Source organism: Triticum urartu, chromosome 6A (genome assembly GCF_056163025.1).
Source record: "Triticum urartu cultivar PI428250 chromosome 6A, HENAU_Tu73, whole genome shotgun sequence".
NCBI lineage: Eukaryota > Viridiplantae > Streptophyta > Magnoliopsida > Poales > Poaceae > Triticum > Triticum urartu.
The window spans coordinates 426887277-426909746 of record NC_141878.1 but is presented as its reverse complement, the minus strand read 5'-3'; the positions used below and the strand labels follow the sequence as shown (position 1 = coordinate 426909746).

General features: G+C 41.1%; 1 protein-coding gene across 1 annotated transcript; it reads left to right on the top strand.

The window, feature by feature from the left end:
- The first annotated feature begins 20 nt into the window (after positions 1-20).
- LOC125513778 (uncharacterized) lies at positions 21-21458 on the top strand. Its single transcript, XM_048678967.2, has 18 exons — positions 21-585; positions 1357-1762; positions 1855-1926; positions 2016-2078; positions 2944-3129; positions 4941-5313; positions 6180-6268; positions 10896-11630; positions 11868-12146; positions 12892-13047; positions 16290-16549; positions 16637-17066; positions 17143-17484; positions 18201-19005; positions 19127-19185; positions 20030-20491; positions 20962-21000; positions 21109-21458. Exons 1-18 carry the CDS (start codon positions 203-205, stop codon positions 21289-21291), a joined length of 5322 nt encoding a protein of 1773 aa, XP_048534924.2. The 5' UTR covers positions 21-202; the 3' UTR covers positions 21292-21458.
- The last annotated feature ends 1012 nt before the right edge of the window (positions 21459-22470 follow it).

Below are 22470 nucleotides of genomic sequence, written 5' to 3'. Positions count from 1 at the left end.
TATACCATCACCACGTTCTCACCGGCCTTCGCCGTCACTGCGCCGGCGCGGCTACCGGCGAACGCCCTCGACTCGTCGTAGCGCTTAAGCTTCCTCTCCCCCGACCTCACACTCCCCAGTCCCCATCGTGTGTCGGAACCGATGCGGCTAGAGCCAAAACCCTAACCCCTCGAAACAGCTGCCTCCTACTCGAGCTGCCGGCATGGACGCGCTCATCTCGGCGGCGCTCGAGGAGGTGTGCGCCCGCCTCTCCTACGGAATCCCCGTCACCGACCTCTGGCCGGCGCTACGCGGGGCGCTCGAGGCGGCCGGCCTCCCGCTCAGCCCCGCCGTCAAGCGCGTCCTGTGGGCTCGCCTTCTCGCGCTCCCCGTCATCAGCCTCGTGGTGGGCGACGGGGATGGATCGCCCGTCGCGCCCGGCGACCCTGCGGAGAAGGACGTGGAGGAGGCCGAGCGGCGGGGCGTGCGGCTGGTGTCGAGCGCGCCGCTCAGGGACAACTTCCTTGGGATGTATGACCACAGGTTCGCCAAATCGGAGCTGAGTGCCGTCCAGAAGGCCGCGCTAGAGCTTGTCGGGGCAAGCAGGTGCGCTCCGATGTACATTTGAGCAAAGTATCATATTGGTTGCTTACTATCTCCCCTTCTTTTCCTATTTATCTGTGCCGAATTTCTGGCCCCCTTCGTTTTTGTACATTTATTTATGCCGACTTACCTGTGATCTTGTAATTCTTTGGGCTTAGGGGCTTCTGAGTATTGAGTCAGTATTTTACATGTCTCCGTGACTATTTTAGTTATGAAGATTGGAGAATGTTCTCTATTCGGTGTATATATGAACCTCATTTTGGGATGTTTTCATGTGTATGCTATAGAATTATTTTTGTCCGTCGGGAAATTATCCGATTTTACTCCCCCCCCCCCCCCCCCCCCACACCAATAAGTTTCACATACGACCACACATGTCAAATAGTAGGTTCATCTGTGTCAGAGTGTCCATGCTATCTTGCTTTGCCAGTCAAATAAGTTCCAGGCCGACATTGGCTCCCTTTGACACGTTTTAAGGGGTTTAAAGCCTGTTTCTTAAGTTTAACCAAGTCAACTGATAGATTTGATTTGGTAAAAGTTGATATGGCATCTCCCTTTGGCCGCTAAAAGTTTCAGGACTACTTTCTCTCACTTACCAAGTTTAGGTAGCATAAAATTCATTTCTCAAATTTAACCACATTCTCCAACACAATTGCTACTGCTTTTTTTGACCTATCTGTCTTCGCCATAATATATGAATTTGCAAATTGGCAACAAGATATCATGACTTCGGTAATAACACCTGCGATATTTGTTTACCTGTTGTCATAATAGGACTGTTGGTGTAACACAGAATGATCTATGCAAAAAATTTCACATGAAAGGAAACAACTTCCATTTTATTGTAAAAAGCCTTGTATCACAGCGGCTGATAGTTAGACAATCAGCTCTCATAAAGGTGAAAGACAATGGGGCTGAGGGGGAAGAGGTTTCACATAATAAGCAGGTTATTAACACCAACTCATTATATCTGTCCCGATATGCCAAAGACATGAATATGAATTCACAACAAAGAATTGAGATTACAAAACCAGAACTACTGGGGAGCAATGAAGAGACCAACATTGCTTTGCAAGAAGATGGAGCTCTGGCTGTAAATTTGAAGAATGACATATCTGTTCATGATTATCTTCCAGCAATGGAAGCCATATGTGAAAAACTTGAAAATGCCAGTGGAAAGGTTAATTGTTCCCTTCTTTTTCCATTTGATACTCTGTTTTATTTGTTTCTGATTTGCACGTTTGCTAACCTGGGGCAATTATTTCGCTGTAGGCTCTCGTTGTGTCAGATATAAAAGTTGATCTGGATTATAAGATGGCATATGGACACAGAGCATGGAGAAATGTAGGTTTGTTTATTATTGGTTACTGCAGATGTTCTCTATTTCCCTATTTCCTTCCTTATGGAGTGTTCAAAGATTCCTTTTTCTTCAGGTATTGCATAGGCTAAGAGATGCACAGCTTGTTGAAGAATTCGATGCCAAAGTTGATGATAAGGTGATGTCAATGTTTCCTCCTGTTTCATTGTTATTTTCAGTTATTATTTATGCCATTATTTCATATTTTTTAGGGTTCATTCTTGTGGTTGCCCATGAATCTCTAATTAGCAAACCATCTATCTGTTGGAAGTCTGTTCTTCCTGGGATCTCCAATAATGCTAGAGTGCTAGGCGGCACTAGTTACTGTTACTAGCATCATTCAATTCCCTTGTTCAGTTCCTGCTGGAAACTTGCATATTCTTTTAGATCGAAGATTCAATTCGCCCCAAGCCCCAGGTCCATATTTCATCAAATAAACAGAAGCTGAACACATAAGGTGACTCTAGAGCCCAGAGAGTACCATCCAATTTAAAGACAGGAAAGGTCAGACTAGAGACACCACCATGACAGATACAGTCATGGATAGACAGCTATGAACTCATACATATGTAAGGACAGACCCAGTGCATAGAAGCTCCCACACAAGGTGGGGTCTGGAGAGGGATCATAGGAACCTAGTCTTACCCCTGCAAAGTGCAATGCAGAGAGGCTGGTTAGAACCCAGGGCCTCTTGGCACAAATGGGGAGGACTTCACCACTGCGCCAGGCCTGCCCTTGAACTCATACATATGTAACAACAATAAAACCATGGATAGACAGCTTATGAATGGCCTTAGTGATTATGAACTGCCTTATTAATTCAAGCAGTTTCATCCACCTTCCGGGCATTCTCCAACTGCAATGCTTCTTTCAGAGCTGCAAGAACACAATTTATTTGGCATAAGACTGCAGAATATTCAACTGCAATGCTCTGCCCTGCTGTACTCTATTACTTTGTTATATTTCTGCATACTTTGTTAATGAACTAGCTAGACCCTTTTCAGGTTGTTCGCTGTTTACGCTTGTTGAAGAAATTTGATCCAGTTGAGTTCCAGTCGAAAAGTACAACCCAAGACTACAAAATTGGCGAGAAACGCCAGGCAAATGATCAAGTTATGGAGCTTCCATTAGAGAACTGTATATATGATATGATCAAAGCTGAAGGGTCAAAAGGTATAACCCTTGTCGAGGTACTTCTCTGACCCTTTCAACAGTACCGCACAGTGCGCTACATTCCCTCATAGCATTGACACATTGCAGTGGTATTCTGCTTCATTTCCAGGAGTACTGCTTTTCTCTGGTAGTTGAATACTTGAATCTAGTTACGAGTCAAAACCAGATGAAATGTTGACAGATTTGGTTGTTTTAGCAACTTCTTAGTTAATTTAGCAACTTGGAGGACATCAATAATTCCCACGTCAAGATAGGACAAGCTCCTGAAAACAAACTTTTACAGCTTACTTTGGTTCTAAACTTAATTTTTTGATGTGCTACAACAGATTGGATAGTGTTCATCCACTTAAATATCTTTCTCAGTACCTATATGGTTTGCATTATCGTTATGACAAATCCCCATAATCCATATTCAAGGATGTGAGAATTTCCATTGTCCAGTTCGAAAGGACTTCCAATGTTAATAATCATAGCTGTAGTTCAACATCTGCACTATCAGGAATACGACGTGTATAGTGGCCTGCAGACTAGTTTGCTACCCACAGCTGTTAAAAAGTTTTAGTCATAGTGTCATACGGCACTACTGGCAGAATTCTGGTTATACTTGGACATAAACATGTGTCTTAATGTTTTATTAGCAGGCGTATTTGTGCTTGTACCTAGCTCATATTTAGCAGTACTTTTTTTTTGCTTGCTTCTAACTGCATGGCCTTAACGAATTTATTTATTGAAATTTCATTTACTGCCCAACTTAAAAATGACATATGATCTTTTCTTTATGGCATACTAGCACATATGCCCGTGCGTTGCAACGGGAAAAATTGATGTTTTGTGCAAGTATAATGTCCCACGGCATTGGATTCACTATGAAAAAAATGTTGCAACGCTCCTACAAAATGAACATAAAAAATACGATGCAATTTAGCCGTGTTCATATTTTCTTTGTTGGGCATAATCTCCCACTGATTCCATCTAAGTATAATCCTTCCTTTAGTTACCGTGACGTCCTCACCCGTTTTAGTCGGGAATCAAATCCTTCCTTTTCTAATTTATTATCCCCAAGACGTTGAAGCATACAGATCCTTCCTTTTAACTATCCTACCTTTTTACCTCAAGTCCTTCCTTTAATTAGCCTCATCTATTTGAAAATTATATTTATTAAGACCACAATCTTTCTTTTAATTATTCCACCGGTTTACCCAGAATCCTTTTTTTAATTAGCCACATCCGTTTAAATGAATTACCCATAATCCTTTCTTTAATTAGCCATATCCGTTTAAATATTTTCTTTTCTTTAATTAGCTCATTTGCTTAAACATGAGGACTGTCACTCATATATTTAGAGTGAGTTGCATCAAAGATCCAGATAGGAGGTCCTGTTTAAATTCCCACAATGTTAATTTATTTTGACCTAATTATTTTTCACGGACTCTATGAAGCCCATAAAAGGCCCATCGAAATGAAAAGGACTGAACCAAACCAAGAATATATATTCCTTTTAATAGTTGGACTGAACCAAACCAAGAATACCTACTCTCTTTAATAGTAGGTATAGATATAGATATAGATATAGATATAGATATAGAATATTCTTGCCAATACAATAGCCTTCTGATTGTGGTTTCTAATGAAAAATTAGCTGCATGCCACAAAACGTCCTTGCACTATGAACCCAACAATGTGTTGTTGGTGGTGAATATACAAGGCATCTTTAGTGCACATCATTATGTAATACACATTGGTGTTGTTTATCTCATCTAATGTGGCATATTAGTTCTTTGTATTTCCTGAAATTAGTAACTTGTGTTCTCATATTATATACAACCAGCTTGGCAAACGTCTTGGGCATAAGAATTCTAGAAGGCTTCATAAAAGAGTGTCATCCATGCGCCAAAAATTCAATTTGACTTGGGATGCTGAAGTTTCAGATAAGACATCTCAGTACCGAGTTTGGACTTCAAAAGACTTTTTGCACTACAAATCTGGTACTGCTCTGCAAAGTTTTGAGGCGCTCCCAGGTGATCATGTCAATCATTCCGATTCGTGGTCACTAGTTCCATCTAGCGGATTGGATTCTCATAGCTCTCATGGCAACAATAATGAACTCTTGTATGAAGCGGAATGCCATGATGAGCCAGTTGGACATTCTCTCCAAAGCAGTCATGAAGCTTGTGTTGGAGTTTCCCAACTAGTTAAACAAGGTACAGTATCTAAATTCCTGTCGCTAACTGTGTATTCTCTCTGCGCTTTACATTTGTTTGTGAACTGCAAGCTGCTGTAAATGCTTATGGTACTTGACTATTTGTCCACAAAATTTTAAATATCATTGGCTTCCACAGATTTGAGTTATGACCACTATCCAACAAAATCATGTGCATGAGTTCCCAAAATTATCACATATGGAAGGGTATATTGTACAAACATGCAAAATTTCAAGACCACAATACATTGTATTTGTGTGATATGAAAAAGACATACTCTGTGAACACTATGCAATCTATATTCACTGAATACTATGAAATTTCAAACACCCTCTACCCTAAATTTTTCAGATAGTTCAAAACTTCTTTTATGATTTTCACACATTTGCAACATTTAGGGAATTCTTACCTAATATGTCTGCAATCAATAAGTATTGCAGCAACCTTGAGTGTACAAAATATTTCCTATTTTTATTTATCTGTTGCCCTTTTTGTATGTACCCTCTCAGCCTCTCCATTGTTTCTCTAAGACACAGTTTGACTTAGAATGGTCTATGGTCTTCTTTAATCCTGACCATTTAATTTATTTCACAGAACATTTTTTTAGTAATGGCAAAATCATGATCGTAAAAAGGACTTTGAAATGCAAATCTACCGGTACCATTTTGGTGCCAGCCAACCTATATATTATTTCCATTCTGAATAAATGTTGGTAGAAAATTACAAAAAATGAACCTCAAAATACATGGATGCATTATTAAAATGTGTAGATTGCACAAAATCACATGTTTAGGTCATATGGGTTGTAGAGAGGAAATACTGGCCAGTTAAATGCAGATAATCACATGTTTTCTCTTCTCTTTTAGATAAACTTGCTTTTGGTCGGAAGAAGCATCGGTGCCCCCCTTCAACTTCTGATGATCGACGACAGAGAAGGATTCTACACATGTTGAAGGTGCTTGCTAAGTATTCATCAATCAGTTTTTTTCATATGAACCATCTGTTCAAATACAAATGTGCCCTAAATTACCACTTTTACCGTGCTTGATCTGTGGCATGAAGTAACGCTTGCTCTTGACTGATGCACTTCACAAGTTCACAAGGACATTAACATCGCCTGTGTCCTACTTGCATACCTTTAGTTGCATTGCTTTGCAAACATGAGCTCAGTTTATGTATTGTAACCATTTTCGTGCACTTTTTTTTACAATTTACAGGAACATGACATGGTCTAAGCTTTCTGTAAACACTAGTAATTACAACAACAACAACAACAACAACAACAAAGCCTTTAGTCCCAAACAAGTTGGGGTAGGCTAGAGGTGAAACCCATAAGATCTCGCAACCAACTCATGGCTCTGGCACATGGATAGCAAGCTTCCACGCACCCCTGTCCATAGCTAGCTCTTTGGTGATACTCCAATCCTTCAGGTCTCTCTTAACGGACTCCTCCCATGTCAAATTCGGTCTACCCCGCCCTCTCTTGACATTCTCCGCACGCTTTAGCCGTCCGCTATGCACTGGAGCTTCTGGAGGCCTGCGCTGAATATGCCCAAACCATCTCAGACGATGTTGGACAAGCTTCTCCTCAATTGGTGCTACCCCAACTCTATCTCGTATATCATCATTCCGGACTCAATCCTTCCTCGTGTGGCCACACATCCATCTCAACATACGCATCTCCGCCACACCTAACTGTTGAACATGTCGCCTTTTAGTCGGCCAACACTCCGCGCCATACAACATTGCGGGTCGAACCGCCGTCCTGTAGAAGTTGCCTTTTAGCTTTTGTGGCACTCTCTTGTCACAGAGAATGCCAGAAGCTTGGCGCCACTTCATCCATCCGGCTTTGATTCGATGGTTCACATCTTCATCAATACCCCCATCCTCCTGCAACATTGACCCCAAATACCGAAAGGTGTCCTTCCGAGGTACCACCTGGCCATCAAGGCTAACCTCCTCCTCCTCACACCTAGTAGTACTGAAACCGCACATCATGTACTCGGTTTTAGTTCTACTAAGCCTAAACCCTTTCGATTCCAAGGTTTGTCTCCATAACTCTAACTTCCTATTTACCCCCGTCCGACTATCGTCAACTAGCACCACATCATCCGCAAAGAGCATACACCATGGGATATCTCCTTGTATATCCCTTGTGACCTCATCCATCACCAATGCAAAAAGATAAGGGCTCAAAGCTGACCCCTGATGCAGTCCTATCTTAATCGGGAAGTCATCGGTGTCGACATCACTTGTTCGAACACTTGTCACAACATTATCGTACATGTCCTTGATGAGGGTAATGTACTTTGCTGGGACTTTGTGTTTCTCCAAGGCCCACCACATGACATTCCGCGGTATCTTATCATAGGCCTTCTCCAAGTCAATGAACACCATATGCAAGTCCTTCTTTTGCTCCCTATATCTCTCCATAAGTTGTCGTACCAAGAAAATGGCTTCCATGGTCGACCTCCCAGGCATGAAACCAAACTGATTTTTGGTCACGCTTGTCATTCTTCTTAAGCGGTGCTCAATGACTCTCTCCCATAGCTTCATTGTATGGCTCATCAGCTTAATTCCACGGTAATTAGTACAACCCTGAACATCCCCCTTGTTCTTGAAGATTGGTACTAATATACTCCGTCTCCATTCTTCTGGCATCTTGTTTGCCCGAAAAATGAGGTTGAAAAGCTTGGTTAGCCATACTATTGCTATGTCCCCGAGACCTTTCCACACCTCAATGGGGATACAATCCGGGCCCATCGCCTTGCCTCCTTTCATCCTTTTTAAAGCCTCCTTCACCTTAGACTCCTGGATTCGCCGCACAAAACGCATGCTGGTCTCATAAAGGAGTCGTCTAGTTCAATGGTAGAACTCTCATTCTCCCCATTGAACAGCTTGTCGAAGTACTCCCGCCATCTATGCTTAATCTCCTCGTCCTTCACCAAGAGTTGGCCTGCTCCGTCCTTGATGCATTTGACTTGGCCAATGTCCCTCGTCTTTCTCTCTCGGATCTTGGCCATCTTATAGATGTCCCTTTCACCTTCCTTCGTGCCTAACCGTTGGTAGAGGTCCTCATATGCCCGACCCCTTGCTTCACCAACAGCTCGCTTTGCGGCCTTCTTCGCCATCTTGTACTTCTCTATGTTGTCTGCACTCCTATCCAGGTATAGGTGTCTGAAGCAATCTTTCTTCTCTTTAATCGCCTTCTGGACATCATCATTCCACCACCAGGTATCCTTATCTTCGCTTCTCCTTCCCCTGGACACTCCAAACTCCTCCGAGGCCACCTTACGAATGCAAGTCGCCATCTTCATCCACACATTGTCCGCATCCCCTCCTTCCTCCCAAGGGCCCTCCTTAATGACCCTCTCCTTGAACACCTGAGCTACCTCCCCCTTGAGCTTCCACCACTTCGTTCTAGCGACTTTGGCACGCTTATCCCGCTGGACACGAATCCGAAAGCGGAAGTCAGCAACCACCAGCTTATGCTGGGGTACAACACTCTCTCCAGGTATCACCTTACAGTCTAGGCACGCACGCTTATCTTCTCTTCTCGAGAGGATGAAATCAATCTGGCTAGAGTGTTGGCCACTACTAAAAGTCACCAGATGTGATTCTCTCTTTCTAAATAGGGTGTTAGCTACAATCATGTTGTAGGCTAGAGCAAAGCTTAAGACATCTTCTCCTTCTTGATTCCTGATGCCATGGCCAAAGCCCCCATGCGCCCCTTCAAAACCTGTGTTAGATGTACCCACGTGGCCATTGAGGTCTCCTCCTATGAAGAGCTTCTCACCAATCGGTACACTCCTAACCATGTCTTCCAGGCCTTCCCAGAACTCCCTCTTGGTGTTCTCATTGTGGCCTACTTGCGGGGCATACGCGCTGATAACATTGAGAACCAAGTCCTCAACTACCAGCTTGACCAAGATAATCCGGTCCCCACGTCTCTTGACGTCTACCACTCCATACTTGAGGCTCTTGTTGATCAAGATGCCTACGCCATTTCTGTTTGCAGCCATCCCCGTGTACCACAGCTTGAAGCCGGTATCCTCCACCTCCTTCGCCTTCTGTCCTCTCCATTTGGTTTCTTGGACGCAAAGGATATCAACACCTCTCCTCACCGCTGCATCAACTAGCTCCCGAAGCTTCCCTGTCAGAGACCCTACGTTCCAGCTACCTAAGCGAATCCTCCTAGGCTCGGCTAGCTTCCTTACCCTTCGCACCCGTCGAGTCAAATGCGAAGACCCTTGCTCATTTTCCACTACACCCGGGCGCCGATGTAGCGCGCCACTAAGGATGTGACGACCCGATCCTCGCTCACTTGCCACCGTATCCGGATCAAGATACGGCGCGCCACTTGGGGGGTGACGGCCCGGCCCTTGCCCACTTTCCACCACACCCGGGTTCCGATGTGGCGCGTCGCTGAGAGGGTTACGCCCCAACGAAAATCTTTTGGGTTTCATCTCCATAAGAGTGGCTGAGTTTTTACGTTGGCTCGCCAAGCCTATCACAACCCTCCTCCTTTACCCGGGCTTGGGACCGGCTATGTTGAGACAACATAGGCGGAGTTTAAACACTAGTAATTACAATTAAACTAATTTAATTGTAAGTGTTACTTTGTGCAATATGTTGTTTTCGGCAATTGTATCATAAGCCACAAAATCCCCTTCTCATTTTACCCTTTTTAATAGGACTTCAATTATCTGTTCACTTCGTGCACCAATCATTTGAAACTGCTGAAATGTGTTCATTAAGAGTTCTTTTAGTGAAAAAAAAACCCAACCCCCTTCCCTAGTAGTCACTCCTTTTGTCACTTACCACCCTATTAAGTTATTCGGGTCCATTGACTCATCTATAAATCATTCTACCATCTTAAGACACTCTTGGAGGGTTCATTTATCTCATTTTCTCACGAATTTCTCTTGAATTCGTGACACGTCAGCAGCCACAGACGAATGGGATCGAGCAGACAGCCTCGTCTGGTTTCTCTCCGTCTTTCTTAACAGTAGCTTCCCTCTTTCCTCACTGTGGCGTCGCTGTAGGTGAGACTGATATGGCTGTGTCCCTGTGTATCCCATGTGTCATGTGACATTGGGATGGTTGCATGGCCTCTAGTATGTCATGCTTCAATAAAAACCACCAGAATTTCACGATAAATTGTAAAAATGAACAGGTAGGTGGGTATGTCTATGGTAAAATGCTTACTGGTGATGCTAATAAACTAGAATGGCTTATAGGAGGCTACATTATCCCATGTAAAACTATGTCTGCCTGTGGATTTCTGGCCTCAATATTCCTTATACCAGCATGCTTCTATCTGGGAAGTACAGCTCTATGGTACCAGTACAAGACTATCATCCTTCTTTCTTTTTTAATGTTTCATGTTTATCATTTATTTATTCCTCTTCATTTTTTTATTTGTAATAAATGAAAGCACTTCATAGTTATCTTAGTTGGACTTGCAAGAAGTAACATCATTTTTTGTTCATTTGTGTACACATGGTCATGTCCATGCATGTTCATGCACCCTTGAATATCTTCTTGCATTTCATTGTTTTGCACCTTTTCTTCCTTTGCAGAAAAAGAAATTTGTGCTAAAGGTGGAGTTACATAAATGGTTAGAGAGACTTGAAAAGGAAAATGGCAAAATGATGGATAGGAAAACATTGGCCCGCACGTTGAATAAGCTTCAGCAAGAGGGCAGCTGTAAATGTATCAAAGTCAGTGTCCCTTTGGTTACAAACTACACCCGCAATCGTCTCATTGATGTAATACTGCATTCCTCTGTTGGGGACTTATCACCAGAACTTGTTGATCAAATTAGGATGAGGCAACGGAACTTTGACACTGAAACTCGTTCTGGTGCAGCAGCTAAACTGAAGCAAAATCAACATAAGACAGCCATACCTGGTCTGAGGATTTCACGCAGAATTAAGGATAACAAACCGTTAATAATAGAAGCTATGCATGCCAATGGATTTATAGGTGCAAAAATGATCCGGGTGAAGCTGTTCCATAAATTTCTGTGGGCATATGTCAGTTGTTTGCCAGGTTGCTGCATACCAGCTGGTTATGCCGAAGAAGGGCAGCATACCAAGGACCTTAATCAATCATCTCCGTTATTTTCGATGGCAGCAGCTATAAATGAAATGCCTGTCGAACTCTTTCTACAAGTTGTGGGATCAGCCAAGAAAATCGATAACATGATAACTAAGGTGCTTTCAGAACTTCCTACTGAGGAATACAACCAGCTCATGGACACTCATGCTAAGGGACGACTCTCACGCTTAATAAATATTTTAGATAAGCTCAAGGTAATGTTCCTTGTCTTCGATGTTTGCGAGAATCTAGAAAATTAGGCGTTTTTAAAGGAAAAAACTAAGAATACAAACCTGAAGTTCTTTTATGTTGATATTTGCCTGATGCATATTCTTATTTAGCAAAGTCAACTTCATGTTTATTGCGATTCAACTTCCATGGTATCTTAATTCACTAGGGCACAGCGGACTTGTAATGACCCAGTTCTGCACTTCTGTGGCTTTGTTTGCTAGTTGCTCCAACTTGCAAATGAACTTGTAGATGAGTCAGGTGTACCATCAGATGCTGCGCCTACACATTCAATGGAGCTCAGGCCTTACATTGAAGAACCAATAAGAAGAATTCTTCCATCATCCCATGTTAATTTGAATCATCGCCCAAAAATTCGGCATGATTTTGTGCTTTCAAAGCAGGAGTTTGTTGATGCTTACTGGGAAACATTAGAGTACTGCTATCTGACAGCTGGCTTGACTGAGCCGTTAAGTGCTTTCCCTGGCTGTTCTGTACCTGAGGTTGGTTATCATTGATGTGCATTGTTGCAATATTATCTCAAAATAGTACTCCCTCCGATCTATAATTAGTGTTGTTTTAGTTCAAATTTGAACCAAAACCACGACACTTATTATGGATCGGAGGGAGTAATATTTTACTGTTGGTTTACCTGTTACCATCTTTAAATGCTCACTTGCTTTCTTATCCCGTTATGTACTTTGAAAATAATATGTGTATATATATTTGTCAAAATTTGACTGCTGCATCATTGACTTAACTGTATAGTTCTGTTTACACTAACTTATGTTTCATTCTCTACACGTCTTGCATTTCATTGTCCTTTCTGGTTGTGGTAAATGGTTTTGCCTGTAAGACCCTTTCAGCTAAAATGTTCCTGTTCATTTGAACGTGCAATGCTGGTCTGTTTTATAAATTCACGGCCTTCCAATTTTACCTTCTGAATATATCTCAGTATCGTATTTGGCTGCTGATGCTGTTAACTGCTCCATCAATATTCATGATTTGGTGTTGCATTGCTGGCTGCTGCTGCCCAAATCTAGTCAACAGTGTCGGCAGGATCTCGATATTGTCATACTGATATGTGCTTTTTAGTTCCTTGCTAATATGCTCTTCTTTTATCATAAATGTTGCCAACTGCAAGCATTTTGCCAATTGCCATTTTTTGTTATATAATCTGGAAACAATATTTTCTGGCATTGGCAGTTCTAGTTTATCAAGCTTTATATCGTACCATGTTTCATGCAGGTTTCTCATCCTCGTTCATGGAGTTCTCGTAGAGTAATGACTATTGAACAACGGCGGGAGTTACAAAAGCGTATTAGAAAAATCAGTGAGGAGGGGAGAATTCCTTTCAAAGATTGTCTTGTAATCGCAAAAGAGTTGAATCTCTCTCTAGAGCAGGTATGAGCTTGTAATTTCCCTCCATCTTCATGTGAGGGCAATTTATTTGCAGCATTAGTCTGAATAGTATTTGACTTGGTTTTGCACTACCATTGAACTTATATGCTAGTGCTTTTCTACAACTTTGTGTTTTCGGGCATTCCATATTGAGGAAGGGAGAAAATATATATTTCGAATTAGTTAAATCCAACGGAAAAATTAAAATGAAGGGTCAGCACAAAACCAGATAAATTGAACATCAGATTAAGTAGGAACCACCTAATGCCTCAGCAATTACATACTCCCTCCGTTCCATAATGTAGTGCATATAGATTTTTTGAAAAGTCAAACCTCGCAAACTTTGACCAAGTTTGTGGAGAAAAAATATTTGCATCTAGAATGCCAAACATATATCATTACATTCATCATAAGATGTAGTTACATATTTTATATATTTGGTATTGCAGATATAGATAATTTTCTCTATAAACTTGGTCAAAGTTTGACTTTTGAAAAAAAAATCTATATGCACTACATTATGGAGTGAAGGTAGTATAAGTTTGTTGCTGAGGCAATCCTATGGTCTACACCCTTCTTACATACTGTAATCAAGATGGAAGTTGACCACACGGTAGTAAGTTCCATCATGTGCCCCCTTTGTCATGGAAATTGGGCATGCGACGAATGCTGAGCACGGGAAGGTGGGCGCTGCTCTAGTACCACCTGAGAGAGTAGAAAGCATTTCAGGAACAAGTCCAAATGTGTGCAACTGCTCATACAAAGGAACATCATGAACTGTTGAAGGAATAACTTTAATAAGACCCGCTAAATGTTTTTAGAGACATAGAAAACCAAAGGCAGTAATAACTTGATCCAAATATCTAAGGGGCATGGTGTGTAAATTCCAAAGGATAACAAGAACTGTAGTTTTGTATTTGGACTTTTGGAGGAAATTTAATTCAAATTTTCTTCTTATTGGAGTAGAAAATTGAATTACTAAATGTCTGCTTGGGTTTAGCTACCACAGTTGAATTGAGTTTGTAAAAATGGAGGCCCAATGTGTTTCCAAGTTGAAATGGAATTGGGCTTACAATTCAACTTTCTGTTTGGTTGTGCTAAAGAATCCACAGATAACATATAGGTCACCACCCAAAACCAAATCATATTTGGCTGCCGGAGAAATGGAATCACACAAGTGGTCGAGTGGCTTCGCCGTGAATGCTCCCCGGTGGCAGCAGAAGAGGTGGTGGGAGCTGGTTGGCGACGGAGGCTGTGGGCTGTTGCCACCCGAGCCGAAGACAGGGATGAGGAAGAAACAGTTCATGATGTCGGATGTACTTGAGATCTCGCTGGTTGCTGTCAGTGCCACAGGCTGCCATCTGAGCGTTATCCCCACCTAATAACTCAAAGGTGGAGGAAGAAGCAACCATTGTCAGAGGGGAGAATAAAGGAGGCGGCCAGAGGTGGAGGATGGAGATGCTGTACCAGATCCTGATGGAAGGAAGGGAAGAAGCAAGAAGATGAGGCGAGCGACTGTAGAGGTAGATGGAGGCAGGGGGCCTGTGGAGGTCAAGGGGACACGGGCTGACTGGTGGCCGGTGGCGGAGGTTGACAAAGGCACGGCATCGGATATGAGAGGAAGTAGGGGCGGCCTTCGAGCAAGCAGATCTTGCATTCAATTCTAAAGAATTCAGAGTGTTATTGCTCAGTACTTTGCAAGGCCTTCCCTACCCCCCCCCCCCCCCCCCCAAAAAAAAAATTCCGCTTCCAGATCCTAATAGCATTTGAACAGCCGATATTCAGAAGACTCGATTTGAGTTCCTGAATTCCAAGTCTAGTTCCAACATCCAAGCAGGGTGTAATACAATATGGCTGACCTCATATAACTAAGAGTATAATTTTGACAAGCTAACATAACAAAAATGTGCAGTCTGTCTCTTTTGATTTGTCAAGGTTAAAGTTTGACTCCGCGTCACGAAATTCATAACTAGGCAGGCTTGCTTGTTACACTCTGCACTGTGGGATGAACGGGCAGATGGCCTCTTTAAGCCTATCCTAGTGAATCTTCATTTGACTTATTTTCTGCCATGCACATGCGTGTGCTCTTCGAAGTTTATGTGGCACATTTTTTTCCGAACATGTACTTAAATGCATGCTATTTTGTATTAGAAGAAACCGTCAAGAAGGCGGCAAAAGTATACAAAACCACCAAAAGTGGCTGTCCTAAAAACCAAAACTAGAGGTATGAAACAAATAAAAACAAAACTGCCTAGCTAACCAAAACAGAAAGGAAACTAGGGGTGAGGGGCTAGTATTTAAGGAGCTCTGGCATACAATGGCAAAGTCAGAAGATCCTTTGTTTCTGCTAGTTTCAGGAGATCAGCTTTGCTGAGGATGCTATCAGCCAGTGATTGGCCAGTTAACTAGCTCATGGTATGATACTATAAATGGAATTGAACAACAAATCTGAGCCCAGTGCCCCAGTGGGAGGTAGGCAGGGAGGGGATTTAGGCCATATTGCAAACCCTGACTGCTGCTGCCAGTCATTGTACCTTTATTTTTCGCATCTTACCCACAGTACAGAAAGGGAATTAGGGAACTCGAGAGAGTACTTAAGCCTGATGGCATACCCCAACAGCCTCCACTTGTCTGGTCCTTCCTACCTTGCATCTGCATCTGCTGCTGCTCTCTGCCCTGCTGCTTGTTGTGGCGGCTGCTGCTGTTCGTGGTGGAGGCCTGGTAATATTAGGGCACAGGATTTAATGTATAGGACCACACTTAGAGAAGATACAACATTCATAGCATATGATTTGTTGATACTAATGAACCATGAAAAATCATGGAGCAATTGTAGCATATCTCCAACACAGGTCCACCTTTATTTCCTTTTTATGGCTTTCTTCACATATGGCCATGATTTTTTCAAGCAGCCATATCTTAATTAGCACAACACGCAGGACTTTTTTTCCATTGTGTTGGTACAATAAAAATATACAACTGCTAATTGTCTGATATGTGTAGATAGGCTACTCATAAGGTGTAAAAATTATATGGTCAGGAAGGCATTTTCTTGCATTTTTTCTTCAGTTTCAGTTAGTAATAGTGTCCTTAATTGCTTATCCTGTCAGCAGTCACTGCCTGCTTGTTTCTTAAGTTATGATTGTTTCATTATCCTAGTTAAAATATTGTTTATATCTGATTTGTTTTGTCCATTAGTTCCTATTCAGTATTACTGACTGGCAGGATTTTTTCTATTAATGTAGGTGCTTTGTGTTTCGTACTCTCAGAATAGACAGCTCAGCTTTCCTACACAAAAGCAGCAACGAGCTAGTTCTGGATCGATCTGTCAGAAAAGGAAAAGATCTGCTAATAAGGTTACCCTACGGTTTATTAAACAAAAAGTTGAAGCCAGTGGATCCTCTGGAAAGGCATCAACCCAGTCTACCCTGGATGAGGGATTACCAGGGAGCATTTATGCATCATCCACTGGTAAAAAGTTCATGTGGACATATGAATCTGACAGGTATAGTTTCATTTTGCACCTACTACAGACCTTACTACTGGAGCTAAAAAAATGTTTTGGAGCCTGATCGGTTATTATTATCTGCAGAAAACTGCTGATGATCTACACTAGATTTTGTGCAGCACGCGGACCCAAATGTCAATGGAACACTCTCTCTGGTCTTCCAGCTGCACCACCTACATGTCGTAGAAGGATGGCATATTTAAATAAAAACATAAACATAAGAAAAGCTGTCGTCCGAATCTGTAGCCTTCTCAGAGAGGAAAGGAGATCGAAAGAGAGGGAATCCCATTCCCATATGTCAAATTCTAGTCATGAGAACTGTGTGGATTCAGATTCTGAGATATTCAATTGGGATTATTTTGAAGATCCAGAAATAAAAAATGCACTTGATGAAGTCCTTGAATTCATCCGAGTAGAAAACGTGAACCAGACCAGGGAAGTTGAGCCTAATAATTCAAAGTGCAACAATGATAATAATGCCAATGAGGAAATTCCAAGTGGGCAGAAAGAGCAGGTAAGTAATTGTCATTTAACCTCAACTTCTAACCTATGTTTTGGTTAATACCGATCTTTCACCTTGAATTAATCAGGTTATGCAAGGTGTTACCAGTACAAGCGCTGCAGTTCCAGAAACTGGATCATGTGAGCTTGCAGAATTGCCTAGACAATCAAATGCACCCCATGCTAGTAACAGCGTGGACGGTCCCTGTGCATCTGATGAAAACATCATTAAGGTCAACAAAGATGAAACTACTAGAAGATATGGATGCAAATCTTTAGCAGTTGCCAATGCGATAGAGCTTCTGAAGTTGGTTTTTCTCAGCACATCATCAGGATCAGAAGTACAAGCTTCATTAGCTACAACCCTCCAGCTTTATTCACAGAGCGAAATTGTGGCTGCCTTTTCCTTTCTTAGTGAGAAGAAGTTCACGGTTAGTATTTGCGGACTTATGCAGTTAAGTTCCCATTGAACATTGAATATCCAGTCTCTGCTATTGTTCAGTATGCTCAGCCCAGCTCAGGTCTTTTGAACCATATTAACTCCACTTGCTTGCAAAGTGCAACATTTAGCTTCATTGCTTGTGAAACCTAGATATTTAACCATGGTTTGTGATCACAAAAATTATACTTCATCTGAAGCATGGTCCTATCAGTCCATCACAAATCACCATTCAGAAAGTAACTCGATATAGAACTAACATGTACAAATATAAGCTTGTGGTGGGGGAATAGCATGAACGTAGATGTTGGGTTCTGATGTTGATAACTGGAAATTCATTATGAAGCCGGAATCTAAACACGATGTGCTTGCCTGGCTAACGTTGTCTGGATTTATGAATGTGGTGATCAATGCTGCATGCACTTATGTTTATGCCCGTGTTATCACAGCCTTTACTTTCCCCATGTTATAAGCACCTGAGTTTGCAGTGGAGCTATGCTGATAATCTTTATTCTTAGCATGTGCTGTAAAGGATGATTAGTCTGTTCAGCATCTTCACTGTTATCCTGCCTGTAATCATGCCAGGAATCATAGAGTTCCTTCAGTTCTGTAATGAGCTGGAGCAGACAGTTTGATTTAAGTCTAATATGTGATATAAGACAACAGTTAATTTGTACCGCTATTCTTACTTCTCACTGCATTTTGCAGGTTAGTGGACATGGAACAAAGCCATACACCCTTTCTAGAAAATTCTTCTTCAAGGCTTCTCATTCACCCTTCCCATTTGGTTCTGGAAAAAAGGCTTCTGAATTTTCCAACTGGCTTATAGGGCAGCAAAGGAACACTGCAGACAATAGAATTTATTTGTATCCAGATGTAGAATGTGGAGAAATTGTTTATCTCTTTTCGCTGGTTTCGTCTGGAGAGTTGTTCATTTCACCTTCCTTGCCAAGCGAAGGAGTTGGTGATGCTGATGGGCCTAGTAGTTCCAATCCTTTGGTTGAAGATACCAGTGGACTAAATGATGGTACTCACAAACGCAAGGCTGATACGGTGGAACAGGAAAGCAGTGCGGCTAAGAAAAACAAGCTTTGTTACCGCCGTGAGAAAGGTTTCCCTGGTATCCAAGTTGCTCTGAATCAGGAGAGAATTGAAACAAGCTATCTCACTCAAGAGTTACATGATAAAGAGTGCCTTATTTTTAGTTTAGCTCAGGAAATGAGCATGAAGGATGTTGATTCACAGGTTGAAAGCCCCAACACGTTACTGTATTTAAACAACTCCAGTTCATGTCGACATATGCTGTCTGAATCTCATTTGGAAAGCTCTTATAATGGATGGCCTTGGGATGCTATGAAAATATATGCGGACCAGTTACCATCATTATCTTGTAATCAAAATGAATTGTCCATATTGTCTTCTGATCTGTTCAGAAATGCATTTTATGTTATTTATCAAGGTGGCGAAGGAGGAGTTAATTTGAGAGAATTGTCACAGGAACTGCATCCATTAGGTACTTGCTGTTCTCATGAATAATCATTTGCGTAGTTTTTTATAACTTACTTGTTGCATAAGGTACAGTCTTTTTTTTTGGTAGGTATAGTTCATTTTTGTTTTGATCTTATCCAATGCAGGCACACAGTTAGTTGATGTGATTGTTCATACACTCAAGAGATTTCATCTGGCCATGGAGGTAAATCTATAAACTTTTGTATAATAGACTAGTTGTGTACTTGTTTATCTACATATTTATCACTGTTTAGCAAGAGGTCATTCAATTCACTTCATTCAACACCTAGTTGTGACTATTTCCACTGTGTTCTGGTTTGTTATCAGTTGTCTATAAAATTCAACTAACAGATTTGTTACCAACATACACTTTCTTTCTTCATATTTATAGAAATCTGTAGAGGGTAACATAGCTAAAAATGTACATCTGTAGGATTCTGCTACAAACTTTTGGTCATGCCAGTGGAATAACAGAGAAAACATGAAAAACAAAGTCGAATGTGTACACTCAAAATTCTTCAATTTTTTTACTATACATAAAGCATTTTAATTTTAAAATGAAATCGGTTTTCATATTTTTCAAGCATGTGTATTGGAGACCTTGCAGATCTATCAAACAACAAATAAAAAAGAGCAGAGGAGTATATATATGCTTCATAGATGTGAGAGAATGTAGCACCTTGTACATACTAGGCACTTCTTCTTTTTTTGTGGGAAGTACGTACATACTAGGCACTTTAACTGTGGTAAGATGGAGAAAACCAAGTACAGATCATGTGGCATTCTTCAATCCTGTGGTGTTCACCTTTTTTAAGGATGCTAGCTGTCTTGCCTGTTTTCTTTCCTTTTTGAGATGAAGCCTTGAGTTGTTAGAGCAATGCATTACTTTTAAAATTCGAAGCTATCCACGGCTTCTGTTATTTCATCCCTATTTATTCATATATGGGAGTCACCATGTCTGCTCAATTGTATTTCATCCCTATTTATTCATATATTGGAGTCACCATGTGTGCTCAATTGCTTTATAGGTCAATGCGTACGATGGTTTCCAGATCGTTGACTCATTACATAAGTCAAAGTATCATATAACCACACTTGCAGAATACAGCCATTGCAGCTGTTCACAAACTCCAGGTTCGCAAATAATGAAGACTGGAGGCACAGAAAATGTATTGAAAGAGAAGCATGCCATGTCTAGTAAGCAGGGAACTGTAAAAAAACTTGGTGATGGGCACACAGTCACAATTATTAGTGGTGAAAGCAAGTCAAGTTCATCTCATATGTGCAGTCAAAATTGTGGAGATAAGGAAATACTGTCTACTCCATCACAAGACAACATGGAGAGTGATTGCTGCCATGCTTGTGGAAGGCATATTTATCACCCTATATTGCCATGGATAAATGGTGATGGCAGCATCAATAGTACCGTCTATGAAGGTTTAACTCGTCGAATTATTGGCTATGTGATGCAATATCCAGGAACAGTAGAGGTGCGTATCTATTTTTATCATTTATATCTGCTTTTTATGTATTTGGAAAATTTTGTGTACCACTAATTGTGAACTCTTGAATCAGCCCTAATTCATAATGATAGTGTATTTTGTCATGATTTTGACCAAGCATCCTGTTATTAAGATCGTAGGAAAACTTGTTTTACTTCACGCATTCCAAACAACTTAACATGTGAAACCTATACTGAGAGAATTGCAGCTTTCAAGTCGTAGTTCGAAAAGAATGCACCGTTGCTTTGTAAAACAAACATATTCCTTATACACGAGAACCAAACTTATTATGTTTGTGTCCTTCTTACTTTTTGAGGAAAGGTGACACTTCACACATTTACAAGAAAAATCTCAGGTCTTCCTATTCGTATGGTCTTCGAAATTGCGTTATGTTTAACCTATCGTTGTCAACATGGTTATGTTAGAAGTTCTGATCGTATGCTTTGCTGTTATGTTAGGAGGATGTTATCCACAAGATGGATGTATTGAATCCTCAGGTATATTACCTTTGTCTATTTGTGCCAGTATCATCTATATTCAAACGATTGCTGTTTAATGACAATGATGTATGCTTTGCCTCGTACATTGTCTTGCTGTTTTCGCAGACATGCAGGACCTTGTTGGAGAAGCTGACACTTGATAAACACCTCTATGTTCGGGTGTTCGAAGAACCTGTGCCTACGGCTCCCACCATATTGCAGAGTCTTTTCAGTCGGGACACCTGTACACAACCATGCAAGCGTAGAAGGCGTTACTTCTCTAACTCAACGAGCACATTCATGTTATAAGAGGAACTTGGTTTGTGTGCGAAGTTTTGAAAAGCGTTGCCTTGTCTGCTTGTGTGGAATTGTAAACTACATCCGCGGTCACTGAATTTGAGGCATATATTCTTTTTGGTCACTGGACTTAAATATACTCGAAATATGTTCACTAAGAGCTTCTGAGTTGCACTTCATCCTCCTGTGAGGACTCGTTGTCTCTCCCTGCCAATGCCGGGGGTCCAATCCTGTGGGAAATGAATCAAACGCTTGTGGATGTTGTAGACCTTCTGTCACATCCTAGATTTTTCCCAAATCTGGTATGTTAAAATTTTCACAGGATTTTTTTTAGGAAACACCCATGTTTGCCTAGGATTTGATTGTGATTGACTTTGAATTGTTTGATTGTTTGCCTAGAAGAATGAAAATCCAAATGCAACTAGTGAAACCATAGGAAGCCTTAGTAGGAACCCAAGCTATTTTGAAAATATTGTTTGGGCAAAAGTATTTATTTTACAATAAGTCCCAAGTAATATTCAAGTCGTGATGATTCTCCCAAAAGAATTGAGTTGGATTCATTTGAGTCAATTCAGGACCAAAAGGAATTATTCAAAAATGGCTTTGCATTTTATGTAGCAGGAAGATGAATTTCATAAGTCCAAATAATATTCTTGACCCTCTTCCTATTTTCTAAAATAAATTTGAAACATATTTGGTTTTGAAACCAAATTCAAATTCAAAAGGGAAAAATATAAGTGTAATAAATATAAGTCCAAATTGCCCAAACAAAATATTCAAACATTCCCAAATATTTCATTTGAAATTTAGGACATATTCTTTATTGGAAGAAAATCAAATTCAGAATCATTTGAAAAGACTGAACAAGACAAAAAAGAAAAACAGAAAAATGGATGCAGAAATCAAATAAAATGAAAAGGCCACCCACCTCCCGCAATCGCTCGGCCATGACCTCGCCCACCTCCAAATTCCAGTGAAGCAAGTCTATCAACATAGCCAACAAGCTTCACTATATGCTCACTCAACGAGGAACCCTCTTTCATCTTGCATTTGATCAGGGCCTTGGTTAATTCAAACCGTTTGGTCTTTGCCTGTTTCTTGTATAGAACTTCTAGTGACCCAATTATAAATTGAGTGGTAGATCGTTCAAAACGCTTTTGTAGTTCAGGATCCATGCAAGTTAACATGAGA